Source organism: Apostichopus japonicus, chromosome 2, assembly GCF_037975245.1.
Source record: "Apostichopus japonicus isolate 1M-3 chromosome 2, ASM3797524v1, whole genome shotgun sequence".
Taxonomy (NCBI): Eukaryota; Metazoa; Echinodermata; class Holothuroidea; order Aspidochirotida; family Stichopodidae; genus Apostichopus; species Apostichopus japonicus.
In genome coordinates this window covers 16,591,503-16,611,931 of record NC_092562.1, presented here as the reverse complement: position 1 = coordinate 16,611,931, position 20,429 = coordinate 16,591,503, and the positions used below count along the sequence as shown (strand labels likewise).

Here is a 20,429-nt window from a genome sequence, read left to right as displayed (position 1 = left end):
ACATATTTATTACACCACAAATAACGTTATCAAAACAAAAGACGAAACGTTTTAAAAACATTTTTTTTTGTGTTTGCTGGGTAGGTACCATCGATCACGATACTGAAAATTGAAGTTCTGTTTGGGAAAGAAAGTATAGGGCCCGAGGAAGCTAGGCGGCGGCATGATATATACTATACTAATATTTCTTAAACTCTTAAGGAAATAGGGCATATCTTAAACTGAACTGTGAATCATGATCAGTAAATAAACTGTTGTCAATATAAGAACTGAACACGAGAAACGACTTCTCAACTTGAAACGTATGGGGATATATATTGCACTTCTGAATCAACGTGCCGAACAAAAGTATATAGGCCCCTACATTTATTTCATAACGATCTGCTCACACTATTTATTTGTGATACCTTTTCCCATAGTGAGAATAAAACACTTTCAGAACCGTCTATTCTGTATACCAAGAACCTGCAGTCATGTGATCAGAAATCGAGTTAATGATTAACGCCCCCCCCCCCCCTCAATACACACTGTAATAGAGTGTATACATAGTTACTTCTTGCCATATTAGGAAGTGCCTCCTCATCATTATTCAGTAGGTAAGGTTATGCCTTTTGTTGCTTAACATTCGGTATTTTGAGTATCAAGGGCTGTCACATTCTTGATCTGCGGCGGTAGGCCCAGTGGCATGACCAACTATTGGAATGACCGACTATTAGCATAGCCACAACTATATTTGTTCCGTATATGCCAGGGTGTGGCAGCCTGTATATTTGTAATCTGGGTAATAGTGTTATCTTGCATTATCAGAGTAGTATGCAAACTACTCTTGGCAGTCTCTAACCGAAGAAGGTCAAACAGTCAACATCCCTAATTTGATTTTATCAAGAGCTGAAAGTTACTCTACAGGCAGGCCTTGCTAGAGGGAAGAAGGGGGTCAGACAGGGCTACATGCAAAGGGTCTTTAGGGAGCCCCAGGAAGTATGGAGGAGACACTGGAGTGTTTTTTTTCTTTCTTTGTCTTACTATGTTTACAGAATGGAGAAATGAAGAGTGAAAGAGTGAGCCAATTGACAAAATTCTGCCCAGGGTCCAATAAACTGGCTCTACATGTTTCTGGCTAAAGAAAGCATGCATGAACTTTGTTTTTTTGTAAACTGAGAATGAAATGAAAATTTGAATAATCAGTTAACTATTGACACATTTTTTATTTACTCAGACAGTTTCAATTCAATATGGTAGATATTGCTTACATATTAATTACATAGGAGAGTTACATGCTCCTAGAACAAAGTTTATATTGTGATTAATTGTTCCAGCAACCTCTATTATGGAACCTTTCATATAAATTATAAATAAATATGAATATGACATCGCATGTTTGATAAATTTTCATTTATTTGAGTTTATATTTCAAATTAAACTGGTAAATATGTCTATACATTCTCATACAAATATTTTATAAGTGAATGATCAAAAATAAAAAAAAGTTTTTGTTTAAACTTTTCAAAAATGGGTTTTACATCCAAATCTGAATTAGTACTGTCTAAAGGATATTAATACTACAAACAATTTCCTTCATACTTCACAATATTTGGACAAATAAGTTTTGAAAGCAAAATATGATAATATTCACAACATAGCTCGAAACAACTTGACATGTTCCTGTCATATGACGAGCCAAAACAGGCGAGTAAATAATAATAATAATAATCAATAATTATTATTTTCAATGATTTTGATAACATTTTAATCAATATTTGTAATTTTTATGTAATAAAAAACCTCTTCTGTAGGGAATGGAGAAAGAGAAGGGTCAGGAAGGGTTGTGTACATCAAAAATCACAAAACCAGTGCCACAGAAGCAAGACCTTTGTGAAATACTTACAGGACAATCAATTGTTCACTATTCTCTTTACCTTGATTAAACTTTACAACCGTTTGGATGTTTCAAGCTTGTAAATCAAAAAGGGGAGAGGGGTGGGAAATGTCCATGAAAATGTACAAAATTCAAATGGAGTGTTTGGTCTTGGCTTGCTTTCATAGTTTTCCCAATATCGATCAAACTTACAACACAAATTTTATTTCATGCAATGGATCAGAAAAGATTTTTTCATTAACATAAAGTCTGTTCAAAGTATCTCTTTCGAGATCCGGCTTTAGGAATCACAAATGATTTTCGAGTTGGTTAGCATCATGTTTGATCTCTAGAGTAAGGCAAAATATGTCACCAAAAACAGTACTAGTATTGTTCGATACAGGTGTCAAACGCCTACAGTGAAATTACGACCTTCCTTACCGGTTTCGAACCTCTGGACAAACAATCAGCGTCCATGGCCTAGTTGGTTAGGGTGTCCGCGTACAAAGCGGGAGGCCCGGGTTCGAATCCCGGTGGAGGCTGGAAGTTTTTTTCACTGTTCTGGATTTTCCTTCTCATTACGTTTTCATTTATTTATATATATATATATATATATATATATATATATATATATATATATATATGTACATATATATACATATTTATTATTAGAGAAATTTTTAATGACATTTTTTCCCCCCTTTCAAATTGAATCTGAAGTTAACATAATTGGAAGAAGGAGTGTGCAAAAGCATGTACTGATGATATTTAGGTCAGATTATTGTTGGCTCAAGCATGAGTAGAATGTTTAAAGATGAAATTTAACCAAATTGATGATGTACATAACTTGAATGATTCCAGTCTTTTTCCTGGAAACCTGTGCCCTCTCTAGTGTTTCTCTCTGATTACAGAGCAATTAATGACTTAAAAGAAGGTTTTTTTCTAATTTTATTTATGTCAGCAGGCTGAGGAATATCATCTACTTTACTAAGCTCAGCACCCCAGCTTCATAAAGTTTTATCGCCTTCTCACCAGTGGGATCAACGTACTTCTGTTCTGCAACTTTGCGAGCAAACTCTGAGGATTGGTAATACAGGACAGGCTTCTTCACCTCTGCTGTGTTCAAAAGGAACTGTGCCACCTTGAAACAAAAAAAAAAGGACAAAAAAATGTCACAAATGCTTTATTGTACAAAATTACTAAAATAAAAGACATTAAGGAATACACCCTTCAGAATGTGGAAAAACAACATTGTAAAGCCAACCATGCAAATTACAAATTAATCTGCGATAATCACAACACTCCATCATTGTCTTCTTTCATCCAATACTTTCATGAATACAACATACCTAGGATTACATATTAATGTTGCTGTTTCTACCATGTAGATAAATAAATTGTTCTCAATGGCTATTCTTGCATTGTGGGTTTATCACCCAGTATTTCTTCTTACCCAAAAAAAGGTGCAAAATGTTGGTAAATTATTCTGATCAATTGAGCACAAGTTCTTGTAATCCTCACATCACTGGCTCAGATCCCATTCTAACCTTTAATTTTTTCTTTCCTATTGAAGTTTTTAGTAGGAAAGAATGAAACCAGTTTGATGCCACAGGAGAGTTTTGCAGTAAAAGACAAATTTCTCACACCTGCTTTAGTAACCGAGTGGTTTCAGTCAGGGCAACCACAGTATACTGCACATCACAACCAACCTCCTCCCCCTCCCCACACCCCCTCCATCCATCGTTTCTATCTGTAAACCCCACTCTAACGCTCACTTCTCCCCATAGACCAAGCAAGGATGAAGACTACAACGAAAAATCTATTACTGGCATTACCCTGCCTTGGGTCGAATTAACAATAATAAGCAGCAGTTATTTTTACGATGCTTCAGTGACCACAACTTACATGTGGCTTCCAATTCAACATTTTAAACTCAAATTTGGAATCTTTTCAATTTAGAAAGTTATTTCAGATGGGAAACCGTAGATTGCTCTTGGATGAAAAACCCACCTTACTATGATCCGGCCGGGTATCGAACCTGGGACCTCCCGATTGCTAAGCCTCATTGCTTTGAACAAATATCCATTGCCTTTATCCACTCGTCCCACAGAACCGATGTTTTACAGAACCAAAAATCATGCTGTAAGTCATTATTATCACAAGTTCATTAAGTTGATATCATGATACCTACTACTAACCTCTTCAGTAGTTTGGCAAGTATCGTGAGTAAATAAGTCCATCATGGTTGTTATCTGCTTTGCATATAGTTTCTGAACCTCCTCGTCTTTAATAAAGTCTGGCTTCAAGAAAGCTTCTTGGTACTGACCATACGCAGCCACAAGTTGCTCCGCCCTCGGTGTCTTGACCGCTCCAAGGTGGACGACGCTGACCCTGTTCCAATATAGATTGGAAGAAATATATTTTATGAGAAACGAAAAATCATCTCAAGGATGGAATCGTCAAAATAGTTAAGCAAATTTTTCTTTATGGCAATTCAATAAACTATGCTATATATGTATGAATGTATCTGGTTGTGAACGAGCCTTAGAGGATAACATTAGGCAGGATTTTATTATCGATATGTCATAGTCCCCAGCCCCCCCCCTGCCCCACCTTAAAAAAAAAAACACACACATATGAGTGCTAGAATGATGAATTAGATATTCAGGTTTATCAGATATTCACATTAAAAATATGCTAAATAACTGTAATGCTTCTTTAAGGCTACATGTATGATGATGAAAAAAATGTCTCATGCCGGTAATCTGACCTAGTTTCGAATGAGGTGTAACAGAAGTGTTAGACACCACCATCGATCCCAGAAAATACACACACAGCTTGCTACCATCGGTAATTTAGACACTAGTGTACAGTCAGTACATACAGCTGCAGTCAATACCCACAGCACAGTGTACAAACAATACAGCGATGGACATCTCAGGTCCAGCTAAAGATAACAAGGTATCATTTTTCATTACTACAGGTACTGTCTGCATTTTGTAGCGACACAAACAAAATGTCACTTACAAGCAAGGGAAAGTTAACTTTTTCAGATGGCCGCACACGGTTTGGGGCGAGTCTTCAATGCCTTTATGGCTACAGATGATGTCAGCTCCTCTGTGCAAGCTTAAATGTCAAGTTAATATTAATCCATTGTTTTCGAAATTTAAATAAACTTAACCAAAACATGTTATTTAAATTTCTTATGAACTACAGAGCATCCTTAGATGGCATTCAACAACATTTGTCCTTGACAAATTTTCAATGCATTGTAAACATTTCATTGAAGCCATTTCTTGAAGTCTTTATGTCTTCCAGAGTGCACATTTGTTTTACTGGATAGTAGCACTGCTTGTATAAAGGCTCTATCATCCATTTAACCTAGTGTAAACTATTGTTTATATCCAGATAGCACTTCTACTTTTTAGCACAGAGGATGTCAATAGTCTTAACACCAAAAGAAATTGTTATACAATATTTGTTTAAAAAAACTGTCGCCAATTTTCTAATGCATGCCTCAGTCTCAGTAAACTTGTAGATACCTGATCATCACATGCCCATGTCACATCACACTTGATCTTTCCTACTCCCCCTACAGCACACCACCCCCCCCCCCCCGCCTCAGTATTTTGGGTAGAGATATTCCATACTTGTTTGGAATATACATACATTTGATACTTGTTTTTGTTTTACTCCTACTACTACTATTCCCATTCACCCTGTTTCTCTCCTTATTGCAAAAAAAAATATATATACACTACAAGAGATTATGCCCTGATGGGAAAAGGGCTTCTGGAAAATTGAGTCAATGACAGGACCATCTAGGCCACCATATAAAGGGGGAAGTTCTCATCACTGACCTCTTCGATCTAACAGAAAAAATGGCCACAGAGACCAACAATTTAAAACAGCAAAGTAAATGGTCATTGGCTGAGGCGCATGTTCATGTTGTTTCTTATGCAAGAAAGATTGACAGCTCAGGGCTTCACCTTGAAATCACTCAGTCGATGGCATTTTATGCCCTGACATGTTACATTACTTACCATGATGCCCTTAAAACCAGCAACGACTGCAGTGCCCAATTAGTCAAATTGCTGTAGGTGCCCTTATAAATATCATCTTAACATTAAATCAGGGTTAAAAATTGTCCGCAAGCCCATCAATCGTTACGCTGGAAATGGCAATTAAGCAAAGTTTCTGCGAGAATCACAAAGCTATCAACTCAAGTACTACAGCTTTATCATGGTTCTCATGAATGACTACTGTCATTTAATTGGCTTTCACTCATTTTGGAAAGATGCCTTGGTGTATTTTAATTTTTTTTTTAATGACCTTGATATCACTTTGAAAGCTGAAAACCTGCCACATGTGGTGCCCTGGTATATCACAAACCAGACCACATGCCCCATTGCTCCCCCCCCCCCAAATAAAAATTACCCAATCAAAGCTTAACTCAAAAATATACTGCTACACCCATCACTGCAATCTCTCCACCTGCCTCTCTTCACTCACCTCTCTCCCAACCCACCTCATACACCCTTCCCCCACTGTCCCCCACAAAAAATAAAACAATCAATCAATCAATACATATCTGTTTCACTATATAACAGTTAAACTCACCAAACATTGAAAGGACGTAAATAAGCTGCAGCACTCTCTGAAGCACCCTCAAGAGCAAGCTTTGGATGAATATAGAGATCAGTAAAAGGGCACGCTAGATAGGGAAGGAAAACAAGAGCATGATCACTGATGCTGTAGCTCGATAATACAGAAAAACTACTGTGTAATACATTCAGTAGAGATCAGTAAAAGGGCACCCTAGATAGGGAAAGAAAAGAGCATGATCACTGATGCTGTAAGCTCGACTCTAATACAGAAAAACTACTGCGTAATACATACAGTAGAGATCAGTAAAAGGGCACGCTAGATAGGGAAAGAAAAGAGCATGATCATTGATGCTGTAAGCTCGACTCTAATACAGAAAAACTACCGTGTAATACATACAGTAGAGATCAGTAAAAGGGCACGCTAGATAGGGAAAGAAAAGAGCATGATCATTGATGCTGTAAGCTCGACTCTAATACAGAGAAACTACCGCTTTATACAGGGTTTCCATAACTTTATACCCCCACAAATCCCCTGTGGATGTCAGAGTTGTCCACGAACCCCAATTTTTTGAGACACGATCTGAGTCATTATTATACTATAATATGCATCTTCGTAAAAGATCAAGTTCATAGTGTAAAATTGTAGAGTGTGTTTAGATAGGTACGACTTTTGTACATTACTAAATTATATGATATATCAGATTTTATTTCAACAAAAAGTACTCTAGTTTAGACTTTCAGAAACGTCTCACGAACCCCCTGGGATGGACTCATGCACCCCCTGGGGGTTCATGCACCCCAGTTAGGGAACCCCTAGCTTAATACATACAGTTTATTATAGATGAAACTTGACTCAGGAAGACATCTTTACTGATATGTATATACTGTGTGATAACAAAATTCTGTTTACGGTTGGGGAAAAAAAAAAATTTGTCTGTCCAGGGGTCCCACATGACCGGCGAGCTAGGTAACGATAAACCACATCACTGATCTACCTTCTGTTGACCACTGTGATCAGGTTTCAATTGTTTATCTCTTGATGTTTATTGTAACTCCAGATTACGAGCGATTGCCGCTCTATTAACAAAGTACTAAATGAACATCAATCACATCACAGAAATGCCTAAGACATTTTTCTAGTTTTGACCTCTTTTGACCGTAAATTACCTTTATCTGAAAAATACGTACAAATTTTTGGACCCGGCACCCATCTGCTAATCACTATGACCATGATTGGCCAAAATCAAACATAAACCCAAGTAGGAGTAGGCCTTTTGTGATGTCACTGTTTGACCTGTTACGACCTCAGGTGACATTTGACTGCTTCTATTTCGAATGAAATTATTATAAATAACAACTTTACCCTGTTTTATATAAAAAAAAAATTCCCCAAAGGACCTGAGAGCAGTAAGCCTTTCAACCAATGTAAACGGACAGGACAGACAGATATGTTGCCATGACAATAACTCGACTACTGTGGCTGCATGAGCTGTAACGGGAATTAAAGCTGCTCCAATCCATCATCATCCATGCCTTATTAAATGCACAACACCTACAGTACCAACCACAGTTCACTTCGGAGCACTCACTAAATAATCTGAACACGCAACGCAATAATGTTGATCACAGTATAGAAGTTGTCCAATAATAACTTGACGACATTTCGAAATGTTACATATAAAGGTGACAAAACAAGCCTGGTTTTGCTTGACTGAGCATTTTACACTTTAATGAAAGACTGCTCAGGCCAGCTGAGTCTAACACCTATATGAGTTCAGCATCAGCTCTGGGGTACATAGTTGGTTAGAGGGGCTTACAGCCTGAGTAGTGTTCTGTGCATAATCAGAAGTCATACTGCTAACTCATTATAATAAATTCATAAAGTACACAATGAATTAATGCATTGCCTTGGGATTGATTTATCCAGTGTGTGATAGTCGACTATTCCGATTCAACAATTACAAGACACTAGATAGAGCTACTGTATTGTATGTATCAGTTGGCGGTGAAATTTTGAAAGACAAAATCTCTTCTAAGTGTAAGAATTTAAATTCATGGGATAATTTTTTAATATGAGGGAAAGTTTTATAGTTCTAAACAACTTTTACTTGTTAATATCTTGCATTGTCATTTCTTCGAAAAACGTTCCTCTTTGTACATTTGGATGAGGGTCGAATAATAAATAATTAATTAATCGCTAAATAATTAATCTCCATTGGTGAAAAGTCAGGAGGGCGCGTTAGTGTGATTAATCAAGTAATAAGTCTGGTGTGATCTCAGTGAACGCTGTTAAGCTCCAAGGCTTCCTAGAAACACTTCCTATCACAGCTATCTTGTATCTTTATTCACGCATTTATATACATGTATGTACTGTAGTTTTGAAATTGGAAAAACAAAAGAAATATTTAACACAAAATAAATAACTTGTACAGTACCATACCAAATTCCTTGGGGCACATATTTGAAACACTTCAATCATCCAAAAGGCTACAGTCTATCTGTTATCTATGACTCATAACTGTTGCACGTAAAACGTGCGGAGACATACACTGCATTGTTGTAGTGTTAAAAATCCGCTACACTGACATTACACGGTATGGAGTGATTTACTTGAAGCAAATAAAAAAAATCCTGATCTGCCATATTCTTGTTCGGTGGCAAATCTCAACCATTTATTGTAACATTCTAACTTCTGATACCTAGTCAATATTGCAGGGGTGGAACAATGCTGTCAAAACCCACATGTACTATATAATGGGTCACCGTAAAGCATAGTTCATTGTGCAAACTGAACAGGAAGTCGACTTCAATTGATAGGAAGAGCCTTTCTCTTTAACCTCCCCCAAGTCCGGCCATAAACGGTCTTTGAATTATCACTCTTTAACGAATCATTTTCTGTTTCAAGCTAAGGAAACAAAGAAAGTGTAAGTAGTGAAACAGCAACTTGAAGTTGGGTCTCTATGAAGAAGTACCTGAAATTTTTTCTCTGGCTTCACCTCATTGTTGCATGAGAAAGAGCAAGAGGAATTGATAGGATGTTTGATTAAAATGTCATCTGAACAATGCTGAGTTCATTTTTCGAATCCTTAGAAGATTTAATTTCTGATGGCCATAATAATACTAACTTCATGAAAAAATTTTGGCAAACATATCTCATATTTGTTTCAAATAAAGAGTATAGTAGATCTTTATGAAGTTTTTTATTTTATTATTAATACTCTACTCTATTCTACTTCACCTTGTTAAGGCCCAAGGCTTCCAAGAACACTACCTTTCACAGTTTATACTTTATACTACAGTTGGTACTTTTATTTTATACATTGGGATTTGGCGCTATATAAGTCTAATTTATTATTATTATTATTACATGCACATTATATATACTTACCAATGCTACTTTTATACTATGCTTAGCTTATTATATACCAATTGATGCTAAGTTCTTGACACTGGAATCTCTTAAATATGTTATGAACTTGACTTGTCACGTTACACTATATATTTCAAATAATCAGTTAAAAGTGGAATTTGATTCAACACTACTTGGTACTTTTATTTTATACATTGGGATTTGGCGCTATATAAGTCTAATTTATTATTATTAATACATGCACATAATATATACTTACCAATGCTACTTTTATACTATGCTTAGCATATTATATACCAATTGATGCTTTAAGTTCTTGATACTGGAATCTCTTAAATATGTTATGAACTTGACTTGTCACGTTACATTGTATTTCAAATAATCAGTTAAAAGTGGAATTTGGTTCAACAGAAGTGTTCCTATTTTCTTTTGTATTTGATTATCACTACCATGAGAACCATCTGGCAGATCTGCAATGCTGATTGCTGAGATCTATTTAATTGCATCAAATTAATTAATTTCTCACTAATTGACCATCTGGAACATTGTTAAAACATCTACAGTAGGTGGAGATTCTTAGTTTGATAAATTATGATTATGAGAAGGCCTAAATGATCAGTAGGTTTGGTGAAGATGCCAGCTGAACTCACAAAATTGCTTTATATTAAGTCATTATTTTAATAAGTTTAAGACATAAATTTATTCAAGAGCATAGTCTTTTACAAAGATGTGCAGAACTAATAACAATGAACATTATGCTCATGTTATTGTAACTGATGTTATGATGCACAATGTCATGATTTTTGGCTCTATTAGACATATTATTTATAATATAAAGTGTGCACATGTCAACATTTTTTATAAACAGAAGAAGGAATGATAAATTTGTTATCACTTACTGAACACTCTAAACCACAATGAGAGAAATAAGAAATTGACAACTTTAATTGTGAAATTAAATAAATTAGCAATATTTTAGATTCAGATTCTCCATGTATAAAGCTTTAGGCTTATTCTGGTTTCTCTACCAATCACTCTCTCTGTATTTTGGAATTTATACTAGAGACAAAAATCAATACTACTAAGTTAAGATTCAGTCGACTTATTAAGAACGATGTATTTTTTATGTTTAATAAAGAATTGGTTATGCAAATGATTTTCTATATTATGCAATAATGGTAGGAATAAACTTGAAACTTGCATATATATAACTGTACATTAAAGGACAATACTCAAGTTCTCATAATTTAGCATTTTACTTACGCAACAGAGACCCAATGCTGCTGAGATTCAAAATACGTCCACTTCTTCTCTTCTTCATACCCGGGACTACTAACTGCATTAATCTGAACGGGCCAAAGTAGTTGATCTGGAAATTCTTAAGACCGTCTTCCTCTAATTTGAGTTCTTCAAAGACACCCATGTGACTAACAACTGCATTGTTAACTGTCAGTGGTATAAGGAAGATGGTGTTAATAGAAAATCAAAAGATCATAAACTGAAAAAAAGTAGCAAAATAGGACAGGGTTTCTCGGTTGATTTTCTACAAAGAATAGAGGGAGGCAGGTTGGAGAAAAGGGCGAGAGAGAACCAAATTGCCCCTGTAGCAAGGTCCAGCAGGGAATAATTATTCAAATTTTGTATAGCAATACTGAACTCCTGTATCCTGTACAAAATGCTGTGGTTCCTCTGTGTACAATCACTGCTATACATCTTGAACTTTTATAGCAATTTACCCATTTTGCATACCTGTATATATTCCAATTGCAGAAAATGTGACTCTTTCATGGAAAAGAACATTATATACTCTAAACTTTTCAGTTGTAAACCCCATCTCAATTTATCTTGTCCCTAGGTTAATTTATATCAAGATCTTAAATATATATCAGGTTTTACTCACTTAGAATGTCAATTCTTTTGTCTTCTTCTAAGATGGCTTGCACACACTTGACTCTGCTTGCCTCATCACTAACATCTAATTCTCTGATGAAGAGTGTGTCATTTAGAAGTTTGCCTGCAGCTTTCTCCAAGTCCCCCTTTTTCTCATTCATGTTGCGCATCGTTGCATACACTTTGTACTTCTTTCCCGGGGTGCCTGCGAACTTCACTGCCGTAGTAAATCCGATACCTGTTGCGGTACCAGTTATGAGAACTACCTTCTGTGAGGAACTGGCCATTTTGAACTCGCTGTATACCCTTTGTCGGTGAGGATGGTATAAAGTTGATTATTTTCAACAAGTTGAATTCCTGTATAAGTACGAATATAAGAATATGCTGTTATTTTTCATTCTCAAAACTTTACCCTCAAACACAGGCCTGGAGAGGAGTAGGCAACCTGCAGCAACATTGCCATGATGCAACCAATGAGACAACAGGAAAATGTTCCGTTTCCAAATCAACAGTCGGTTTAACTCACCGAGCACTCTGCTCAATACTAACTGCAGACCGGTTTCACCAGTAGTCTCCAGTAGTCTGCAATGTCACCATCTCATTTATGTTCTATAATCTCCTGGCAAACTTTGATTTCAAAATTCTTTGCTAACTTGTTTTTAACCTATGTTATGAATATTGAAGAAATTCATTTAATGTTTTTCAGGAAATAAATGTAAGAAAATACTCATGCTGGTCTACAGCACTTTGTTAGCATAATAATTACAATTATAACCTTTATCACTGCAGTGGTGAGGTGTAAAATCCCAAAAGTGTTTCTACATTAGTTGGATGTTGCACAACTTTCCCCAATCTCCTTCCAGGCCAGTACATCTTTCTTGTCCTCCTTTCTTCTGATAAATGCTGACAGGCCTAACTCTGAACCATGCTGTTACTATAGCCGTTTTCTATAGCCTAGGTCTATTACACAAAGTGTTACTTAGTATGAACTGGGCCATCTTGTATACATGTACTACTATCTTACAAGTAATACTAGGCCTAGCCTAATGTTACTATATGGCCTTACCTAATAGTAGCTGTAGACTTGACTACAGAAGACGACTATAAATACACTACTAGCCTTATTGTGGTCTTAATACAAGGCAGGGCCCTGACTTTACATAGGCCTAGAGTAGACCTAACTAGTAGTAGTAGTAGTAGTAGTAGTAGTAACACTAACACTGTAACAGTACTAATTAGTATTACTAATAGTAATAGTAGATGAAGGGCTGCTATATCGTGAAGTTGTGTCAACCCGTGACAGTTTGAAGTTGCACTAGCCTAGTACTTGGTATAGTAGTACTAGTAGTACCAGTAATTATTCGGGGGCTAGAATAATATTTTAAAACGTAGGCTATGCCTAGTAACTTAGTACTTTATAGCTATCAAGTAAGTGTTACGCTAGGCTTAAGTTTTATTCCAGCGAGGTCTATGACTACGCGAATAATGTACATTTACTTTTGGTGACCGGTCCTAACGGATCTTACTTGAGAACAGTAACGTTAGCTTAGCTTGAGTCCAGGTGTTGCGTTCTCTTCATGAATCAATTTGATATTAGTGTTATATTACGAAGAATAAGCAATGATCGACAGCTAACGTGGTTGCAAATATACGTATTTAAAACTCGATCAAAGTCTAATGTAGGCGGGGCAACTAGAATCCCTTATCAAACCTGTGTCGTCGGCAATATCGTCTGCTACTCGCTATATTCCCAGTCGCTTTTAGTTTTAGTGTTATTTTGAATTACATGTACATGTGCCGAACTGCATATGCATTCAAGCATGTCTGTTTACCTTATATGGTATTGTTTATCGTAGTTGACAGATAGATGTCACGTGAGGGTTCACTGCCAATAACTTACCGTTCTGAGCTCCTGTGACCCGAAGTCTGTGTTCTAGACTATATTAACCTATGTGTTGTTTTTTTTTTGTAAGGGCATGCGGGTATGTATAATATTATGTATGAATATAGGCACAAAATTACGTTTAATACGTGGAGACAGTTCAAACTTACTATCCGCGTCAGTACGGGTTATATAACATTTACAGTTTTGAGACACAGTGGGACATGAAACAATTTAAGTTGCTGGACTACTAGTCTACTATACTAACACGCAGCAACTCCTCCTGACCGGACAAATACCGCCCAGACAAATAACCCCGGACGATAACCCCCCAGTCAATAACCCCCCGGACGATTAGCCACCTGACAATTACCCCACGGAAAAATACCACCCGGAAAATTCGCCCCAGGACAACTACCACCCGGACAGAAACCCCCGTACAATCACCCCCGAGGACAAAAACCACCGGACAACTACCCACCCGGAAAACTACCCCTCGGACGAAAACCCCCTAGACATTTAACCCCGGATAAATACCCCGGACGAATATCCCCCTGCACATATGCCGTTAACTATAGGGGACGGATGCAGCGACGAATACGCAGGTCTTTCTCAGAGTTTAGTTTCCTGCGGGCCTTAACATATACCCTGGTCCCTCGGGCAACTGCGAGAGCATATTTACAATTGGGTCAGGGGGAAAGTTCAACTGGCACCACTAGGGTCGTCGTACGTGTGCCCTGGCACTTTTAACCTCCTCCCGACTTTTTAAAAAGATTCGAGTTTTTCATATATAAGCCCCCAAAACTTCTGGATAGTGTTTGACAATGGACCGAGGCCCGGGGCAAGATAGATGGCGACGGCGGTTGAAGAAGCACGAGGGGTGGGGGGGGGGTTGGCATTGGTCACTGAAGGTAACTATTAACAATCTATTATTAATCGCCAAACAATTCCGGCTTATTGCGACTTACCAGGTTATGTTATGTTAGTTTTTGTATAACACTTTATATGGTACAATTATTTTTGGTTATATCAGAATAATAATCTGATATAACAGATTAAGAAAATTTTCTTTCATGGCCCTAATGGGCTTTCGTACGAGGAGGTTCACCAGCAAAAAGTCTGCTTGGTTCACAGGCTCGAGGGGGGGGGGGGGATGGGAAGGGGACTTGGGCGTATTCTGATTTAGTCCGGGTAGTAACCTGGATGAGGTATCTGTGCCGGTGTATTTGCGTGGGTGGATCGAGTTTTCCCGAAGGTAATTGCCGCGGGTATAGGTGGTAATTTTCCTCGGGGGTAATTGTCCTCGGGGTACTTTTGTCCCGGGGCGTAATTGTATGGGGAACTTATCCTCACGGGTATCTGTCCTCGGGGTGTATGTCCGGGGGTAGTTGTCCGGGGGTAGTTGTCCTCGGAGGTGTTCATCCTCGGGTTTTTTGTCCGGGGTGTTTGTCAGGGGTACTTGTCCCGGTTGAGTCGACCCGGGGGTATATGTCCGGGGGTATTTGTCCGGGGTAGATGTCCGGCAACCCTCCTATATATATATATATATATATATATATATATATATATATATACATATATATATGTAAATAAATATATATATATATATATATATATACATATATATACATATATATATATATATATATATATATATATATATATATATATATATATATATATATATATATATATATATATATATATATATATATATAAAACGTGGAAGTTGAACTAGCTACCAGGAGGTCAAGTAATTTTCCATGAAACCTAGCGTAATGTCCCCTCGTTATTGCGTAATCTTCGTCGCACTCACATATGCAAGATTGCGATACTGACCGAGAAACTGTATGAATTATCTCTTTAAATATCTAAATATGGTTTAAATTCGAAAAGCTGTTATGTTGTTAACTATAGCATAAAACGGAGGGCCACAACCGATGCAAATTGTTGATAATCACTTTTCAATATGGATCATTTTACCGTACCGGCGCAGTTCAACGTATGTGACTATACCACATGAGTTTCTGTAATCAAAGATATTAATTATCTTTGCTGTAATGCAACCACCACAAAGTTCGCTTGACCTTAATAGTGTAATATTATACAGGCGCGTATCCAGGTTTTTTTAACCCGGGGGGCGCGAATTACTATCTAAGCGGAGCGCCACCATCGGTTGGCGCGCAGCGTACAAGAAATTTTCTGGTTTTGATACCACCCAGATCACCGGAAATGGCACTTCTCGGGCTTGAAAATGACCAACCAGATGTGCACTTTTGCCTGAGAACCAAGTATTTCCTAATAGTTTTTTTTCATCCATAACCTTTTTGAAGATTGTCACCAGCCACACATCATGTTCGACCTCATCGCATGTCCTGTGGATCATTGCTTTTGTAGGTGATTCTACGTCGCGGCCCACAATATCCGTCAGCCCCACTTTTCAAGGTTTTAAGCCCATTATTTGTTCAGAATTTGAAAATTCACGTTTCTCGTGATTAAACTCAATTCAAAACATACCCATAATGTTGCACAAAATTTCATCTATGGACAACCAATATAGAAAAACCCAAGGGCGGCAGAAGCACTTTTAATCTGGGGGGGGGGGCACCGACATCAAAGGGCACTTTGCAGATATTCGATTGGACTGATGCAGCCTTATATTTAGTACCATTTATAACTCTTATTGTATTTATCTTATTTGCGTATACACATCACTCCATCAACGCCCCCCCCCCCGGCCCCCTCAAGGAAAATATGCATGCTAGCACTGCAATATCCAACAATGTGCAAATTAGGAAACATGGAACAAGTTTTCTTTTGAGACAAAATGAGGTGAAATTATGCTAGTTGCTAATGTAGGAATCTTCCGAGTTAGAATTTATTTCTTGTTAATATCTTAACAATTTTTTTCCATTCGAAATAGCTTTGAGTTTGACCCACAGAAATTCATTAGAAAGTCAGAGGCGTAGCCAGGATTTGCAAAGTTGTATGCACGACTATCTGAGCGGAGCGCCACCATCGGTTGGCGCGGAGCGTGCAAGAATTTTTTGGGTTTTACAAACCCCTCAGATGGCCGGAAACGGCCCTTCCCGAGTGTTCATTCTGGCCTCTTGCTAACTTGAGACACCTAAATTTTTATGTAGAAAAAGGGCACATTTTTAACCTGAGGAAAAGTGAGGGGGGCACGTGCCCCCTGTGCCCCCCGGTTCCGCCGCCCTCCTTGAACCCCTAACAGACCGGTCAATATTGCACGTGTAGAGGGACGTGTGATAAAGAATGTGGGTCAGAAATTTTCAAAAATTCAGACACAATTAATTTCTTGGTGTACAAATATTAAAACCTCTTATAACGGCTATTATAAAACTTGGTTGAAGGAAATGAAAATATAGCAGATATTTCCGAAACCGAACAATACACACATAGGCGTAGGAGGCGGGGGGGGTGGGGACTGCAGCCCCCAATTCGCCAGAGTTTTAACATAATTGGACCTCGATGATTTTCTCCAACTACATAAGACATTTCGTTGTTTACATTAGCATCCCGCGGTATACTGAGCAACTTTCACGGACCGTAAGGTACACGATGGCATCTGATGTAATAACCGATGCTTGCTTATATGATATTGACATTAACATGTTGGAATTTTTGGTTATTTTTTCGGGCAAGTCGGACAATTTTGAGGCTGTTCATCCTGGAACGCCATTTTCATGCTCACTGATATGATGTGATATCTGTCTGCTGTTTGCTTTACAAATTCGAACCGGCGCGTAGCAAGAAATTTGCCAAGGAAAGGGCGAAGCCTGTAAGCAAATTATCTAAGCGTAGCTCCTCCATTAGTTGGCGCGAAGCGTATAAGAAAATTTTGGCCGAAAATGCCTCCCAGATCGCTGGAAATGGCACTACCCAGGACCATTTGTTGGCGCGAAGCGTACAAGCAAATTTTGGCCGAAAATGCCTCCCAGATCGCTGGAAATGACACTTCCCAGGCCTTGTAAGTTGCATCTAAGCACTTTCTATTTTGAAATTACTAGAGATATCATAAAAAAAAATATGCTGATGGGGGGGGGGGGCAGTCGCCCCCTTCCCGAAATTTGTCATGTTCCCCGACGACACGTACGGTCGAGTTCGAGACCAGCCACAGTTGGTTTCATAGCACAATTCTACAATTGATTAAGGCGTATATACACACACACGCTTTATGATAGACCATATATAGAATATATAGATCATGAGTGAGAGAAGAAAAATGGAAACGTCAACATTGAGTTGTCGGTGTAAGGGGTAGGGTGAGGCACACGCCTCTTCCGAAGTCCTTGATCCGTCACTGGCTACCCTGTGTATATAATAGGGATCAGCGCTGTAATAATGTCACTGCTCCTCTTTCTCTTCCCGGTTTCTTGGCGTTTTTCTTTAACTCCCTCCTTTTCTCTCTTTCTTCTTTTTCTTTTCCCTTCCTTCCTCTCCTCCTCCTCTTTTTCCCCCTCTTTTTTCCTTTTTTCTTCTCTTTTTTTTCTCTCCTCTTTTTCTTACCCGGGGGGCGCGCGCCCCCAACGCCCCCCCTGGATACGCACCTGATTACGAAGAAAGTTATCCCAACTGGCAACAAAAAGTGGTACTTAAATAAAATAAAAAAGTCATCCTATAGTGCTAGTAGAGTTCCAGATGTATACAGCATGGCCACGAAAATCAAAGACTTAACTGATCAACTCTCCACAACAGTCCCCTTGCATCGAGATGGCCCGTGTAATCATAACCATGTTACTTCAAATGTGTATCACGAGAACATTGACAAATTGGCAAAAAGGTTAATTAACTAACGTTGGGTAATATGCGAACTGCATGATTTGTATCGTCTGTTCAGTGCGCCATTTGGCCGGACAAGTTTTAGCCGAAAATGTTTGTTACAGTTTGGCAACCCTTACAAGTTCACACGTACGCACAGAACTAAATTATTCTTTTCGCGAAATAAACAATACATGGTATTGTCAATGTTATTGTACTACAGGCATGCAATCGGCACACGGATTCCTTCAAGACCAATGGGAGAACACTCTAGTCTTACCTCACCAGTACAAGTAATGAAGAAGTACTTCTTACAACACTTGTTCTCTCAAGTACTTCCCTACATAAAGAATTCGTTTCAAAGTGTGTACTGACGTCTGGAGACATGTAAACCATCGCCAGTGACCGAACGTAAAAAGCGTCTTGCCGGAGAGCCTCGTTTACACTACTACAGTCTTGTTTATACAGTATACTGGATGGGTTATATATGACTTAGGCTTAGGAATGTTATTCGTACAGAAATACTGTATCGTGTTTCTCAGTAAGTCCTGCTACTAGGCTTTACCAGCAGAACCATATATCACACAACTAGTTTACAAGCAGTTTACGATACTGCCACAGTCTATCTGTGACTTATTGTGAGTTGTGTATTGGCCTATTAAGTAATAAGTAACTACGACACTTGGAAGTGACTGTAGCAAATCTTATACATGATCTTAGTACTAGTAGTAGGCCCACTGAACCAACTTTCACTACCTCTTATTCGTAAGAAGTAGCGACGATTGAATGAATTACCTCAGCAGTAGCCTACATACCACAGTAAGTGGTTGGCCTACCCATTGCTGTATTTAGTTACCAAGGCAATCAGAAGACCAGTTTGCCTTTGAGCTGAGAGGTATTTCTTCATTGTGGCAAGAACAATTAGAAAGAAAGACGTAAGCTTACCAAGCTCAGAGGAATCAGAGATGACGACCAGTGTCGAGAAGTCAAAAGTGGAAATCATCAATCAAAATGACAGGTCAGAGAAAGTTGGCCCTTGCAAGCGTATCGGTGCCGCCCTGTTTTACGCTGCTAGTTCATTCCTCATCGTGATGTTCAATAAAAGCCTCCTCACCTCATACAGGTAAGAATGAAGTTACAGTAGGTATTTCCATAAATTATTCAACTAGCATCACACTTTAGCAATTCAGTATAGACATTTCAGTTGCTAAAATCTCTTGTTTTATTAATGAAAGCTATGAGCCTATATTGGTTTTTAGAAGTAAGCTATGTCAGACACTGTGTCACAGTGTGCTGGTCTAAGTCAGACACCAACTGTATGGTACCTCTAATGGTGTTCATGAATGGATGCCTATATTAGAGATGGTTGAATGATTGATCATCATTAAGGTCATATGAGAGTCTCACTAACTGGCACTGCAACTTGTTCTTGTTTATTGATGCAGCAATTCTTAAATTTTGCATTTAAGGCTTTCCTTCCTCTTTTCAACCTCTACCGTAAGTATATTATATATATAGTATATTAAGTATGAACTGCTTCACACTGCTGTCTGCCTGTTGGGAAAAACGCTTCATGTGTTCAGTTGTCCCGACTGATCAGTCGTGGAATATGTGGTGGGACTCACAGTAGGACACATAATTTACGATAGAATGTAATTTATATATCTCTGCTGTAAGTTACATATATATATACTACATGTACTACAGTGTCCAGAGTCTAGAATGACTCCTCCATCAAGCCATGCATTTTTTGGTACATAAATTTAACAAACATACATTTATAGACATTTATGTAGTAATCTACAGGTACATACTGTACAAACTGTTAGTCTTTCAATCATGCCTTGTGTCACATAATCAAGATACATAATGATTGTGTGAAACCCTCAGACCTTTTAGTTTTCTGTTTTGGTACCTATATTCCATGGTATGCCTCATCTATTGGACAGTATGAATTCTCTTCTGAAGTTTTCAAATACTGTCATCAAGAAAGTTTTCTCTATTTTGAGTTTGTTTTGGCTTAACAAGTTCCTTGCAGGCAGC

General features: G+C 38.0%; 2 protein-coding genes and 1 non-coding gene across 6 annotated transcripts in view; 2 read left to right on the top strand and 1 right to left on the bottom strand.

Moving 5' to 3' along the window:
• Positions 1-1,185: 1,185 nt before the first annotated feature.
• Positions 1,186-13,453, bottom strand: LOC139980059 (retinol dehydrogenase 8-like). 3 transcript variants are annotated; one of them, XM_071991435.1, is made up of 6 exons: positions 13,434-13,453; positions 11,733-12,079; positions 11,096-11,278; positions 6,476-6,569; positions 4,054-4,246; positions 1,186-2,996 (listed from the first exon to the last, which is right to left on the bottom strand). In XM_071991435.1, exons 2-6 carry the CDS (start codon positions 12,007-12,009, stop codon positions 2,835-2,837), a joined length of 909 nt encoding a protein of 302 aa, XP_071847536.1. In that variant the 5' UTR covers positions 12,010-12,079; positions 13,434-13,453; the 3' UTR covers positions 1,186-2,834. The 3 variants fall into 3 exon arrangements, with proteins under 3 accessions (XP_071847536.1, XP_071847529.1, XP_071847533.1); XM_071991428.1 differs by lacking the exon at positions 13,434-13,453 and adding an exon at positions 13,249-13,407; XM_071991432.1 differs by lacking the exon at positions 13,434-13,453 and adding an exon at positions 13,220-13,370.
• On the top strand, positions 2,325-2,397 carry Trnac-aca (transfer RNA cysteine (anticodon ACA)). Its single transcript has one exon. It is a non-coding gene; the product is annotated as a tRNA-Cys (tRNA).
• A 5,081-nt stretch (positions 13,454-18,534) lies between the features above and the next one.
• Positions 18,535-20,429, top strand: part of LOC139980041 (nucleotide sugar transporter SLC35D1-like) — a 31,958-nt gene continuing 30,063 nt past the window's right edge. For both annotated transcript variants that reach the window (XM_071991401.1, XM_071991411.1), the window contains exon 1: positions 18,535-19,509. In XM_071991401.1, the coding sequence (XP_071847502.1) occupies positions 19,352-19,509 (158 nt within the window). In that variant the 5' untranslated portion in view covers positions 18,535-19,351. The remainder of the gene's footprint in view (positions 19,510-20,429) is intronic.

Bases quoted from the DNA above. Each gene is read 5' to 3' on its own strand.
- LOC139980059 (XM_071991435.1), bottom strand. From the start codon at position 12,009: ATGGCCAGTTCCTCACAGAAGGTAGTTCTCATAACTGGTACCGCAACA. The intron at 6,570-11,095 runs GTAAGTAAAATG...TTCCCTATCTAG, and splicing joins CAGCATTGGGTCTCTGTTGC to CGTGCCCTTTTACTGATCTC. The intron at 2,997-4,053 runs GTTAGTAGTAGG...TTTTGTTTCAAG, and splicing joins CTTGCCAAACTACTGAAGAG to GTGGCACAGTTCCTTTTGAA.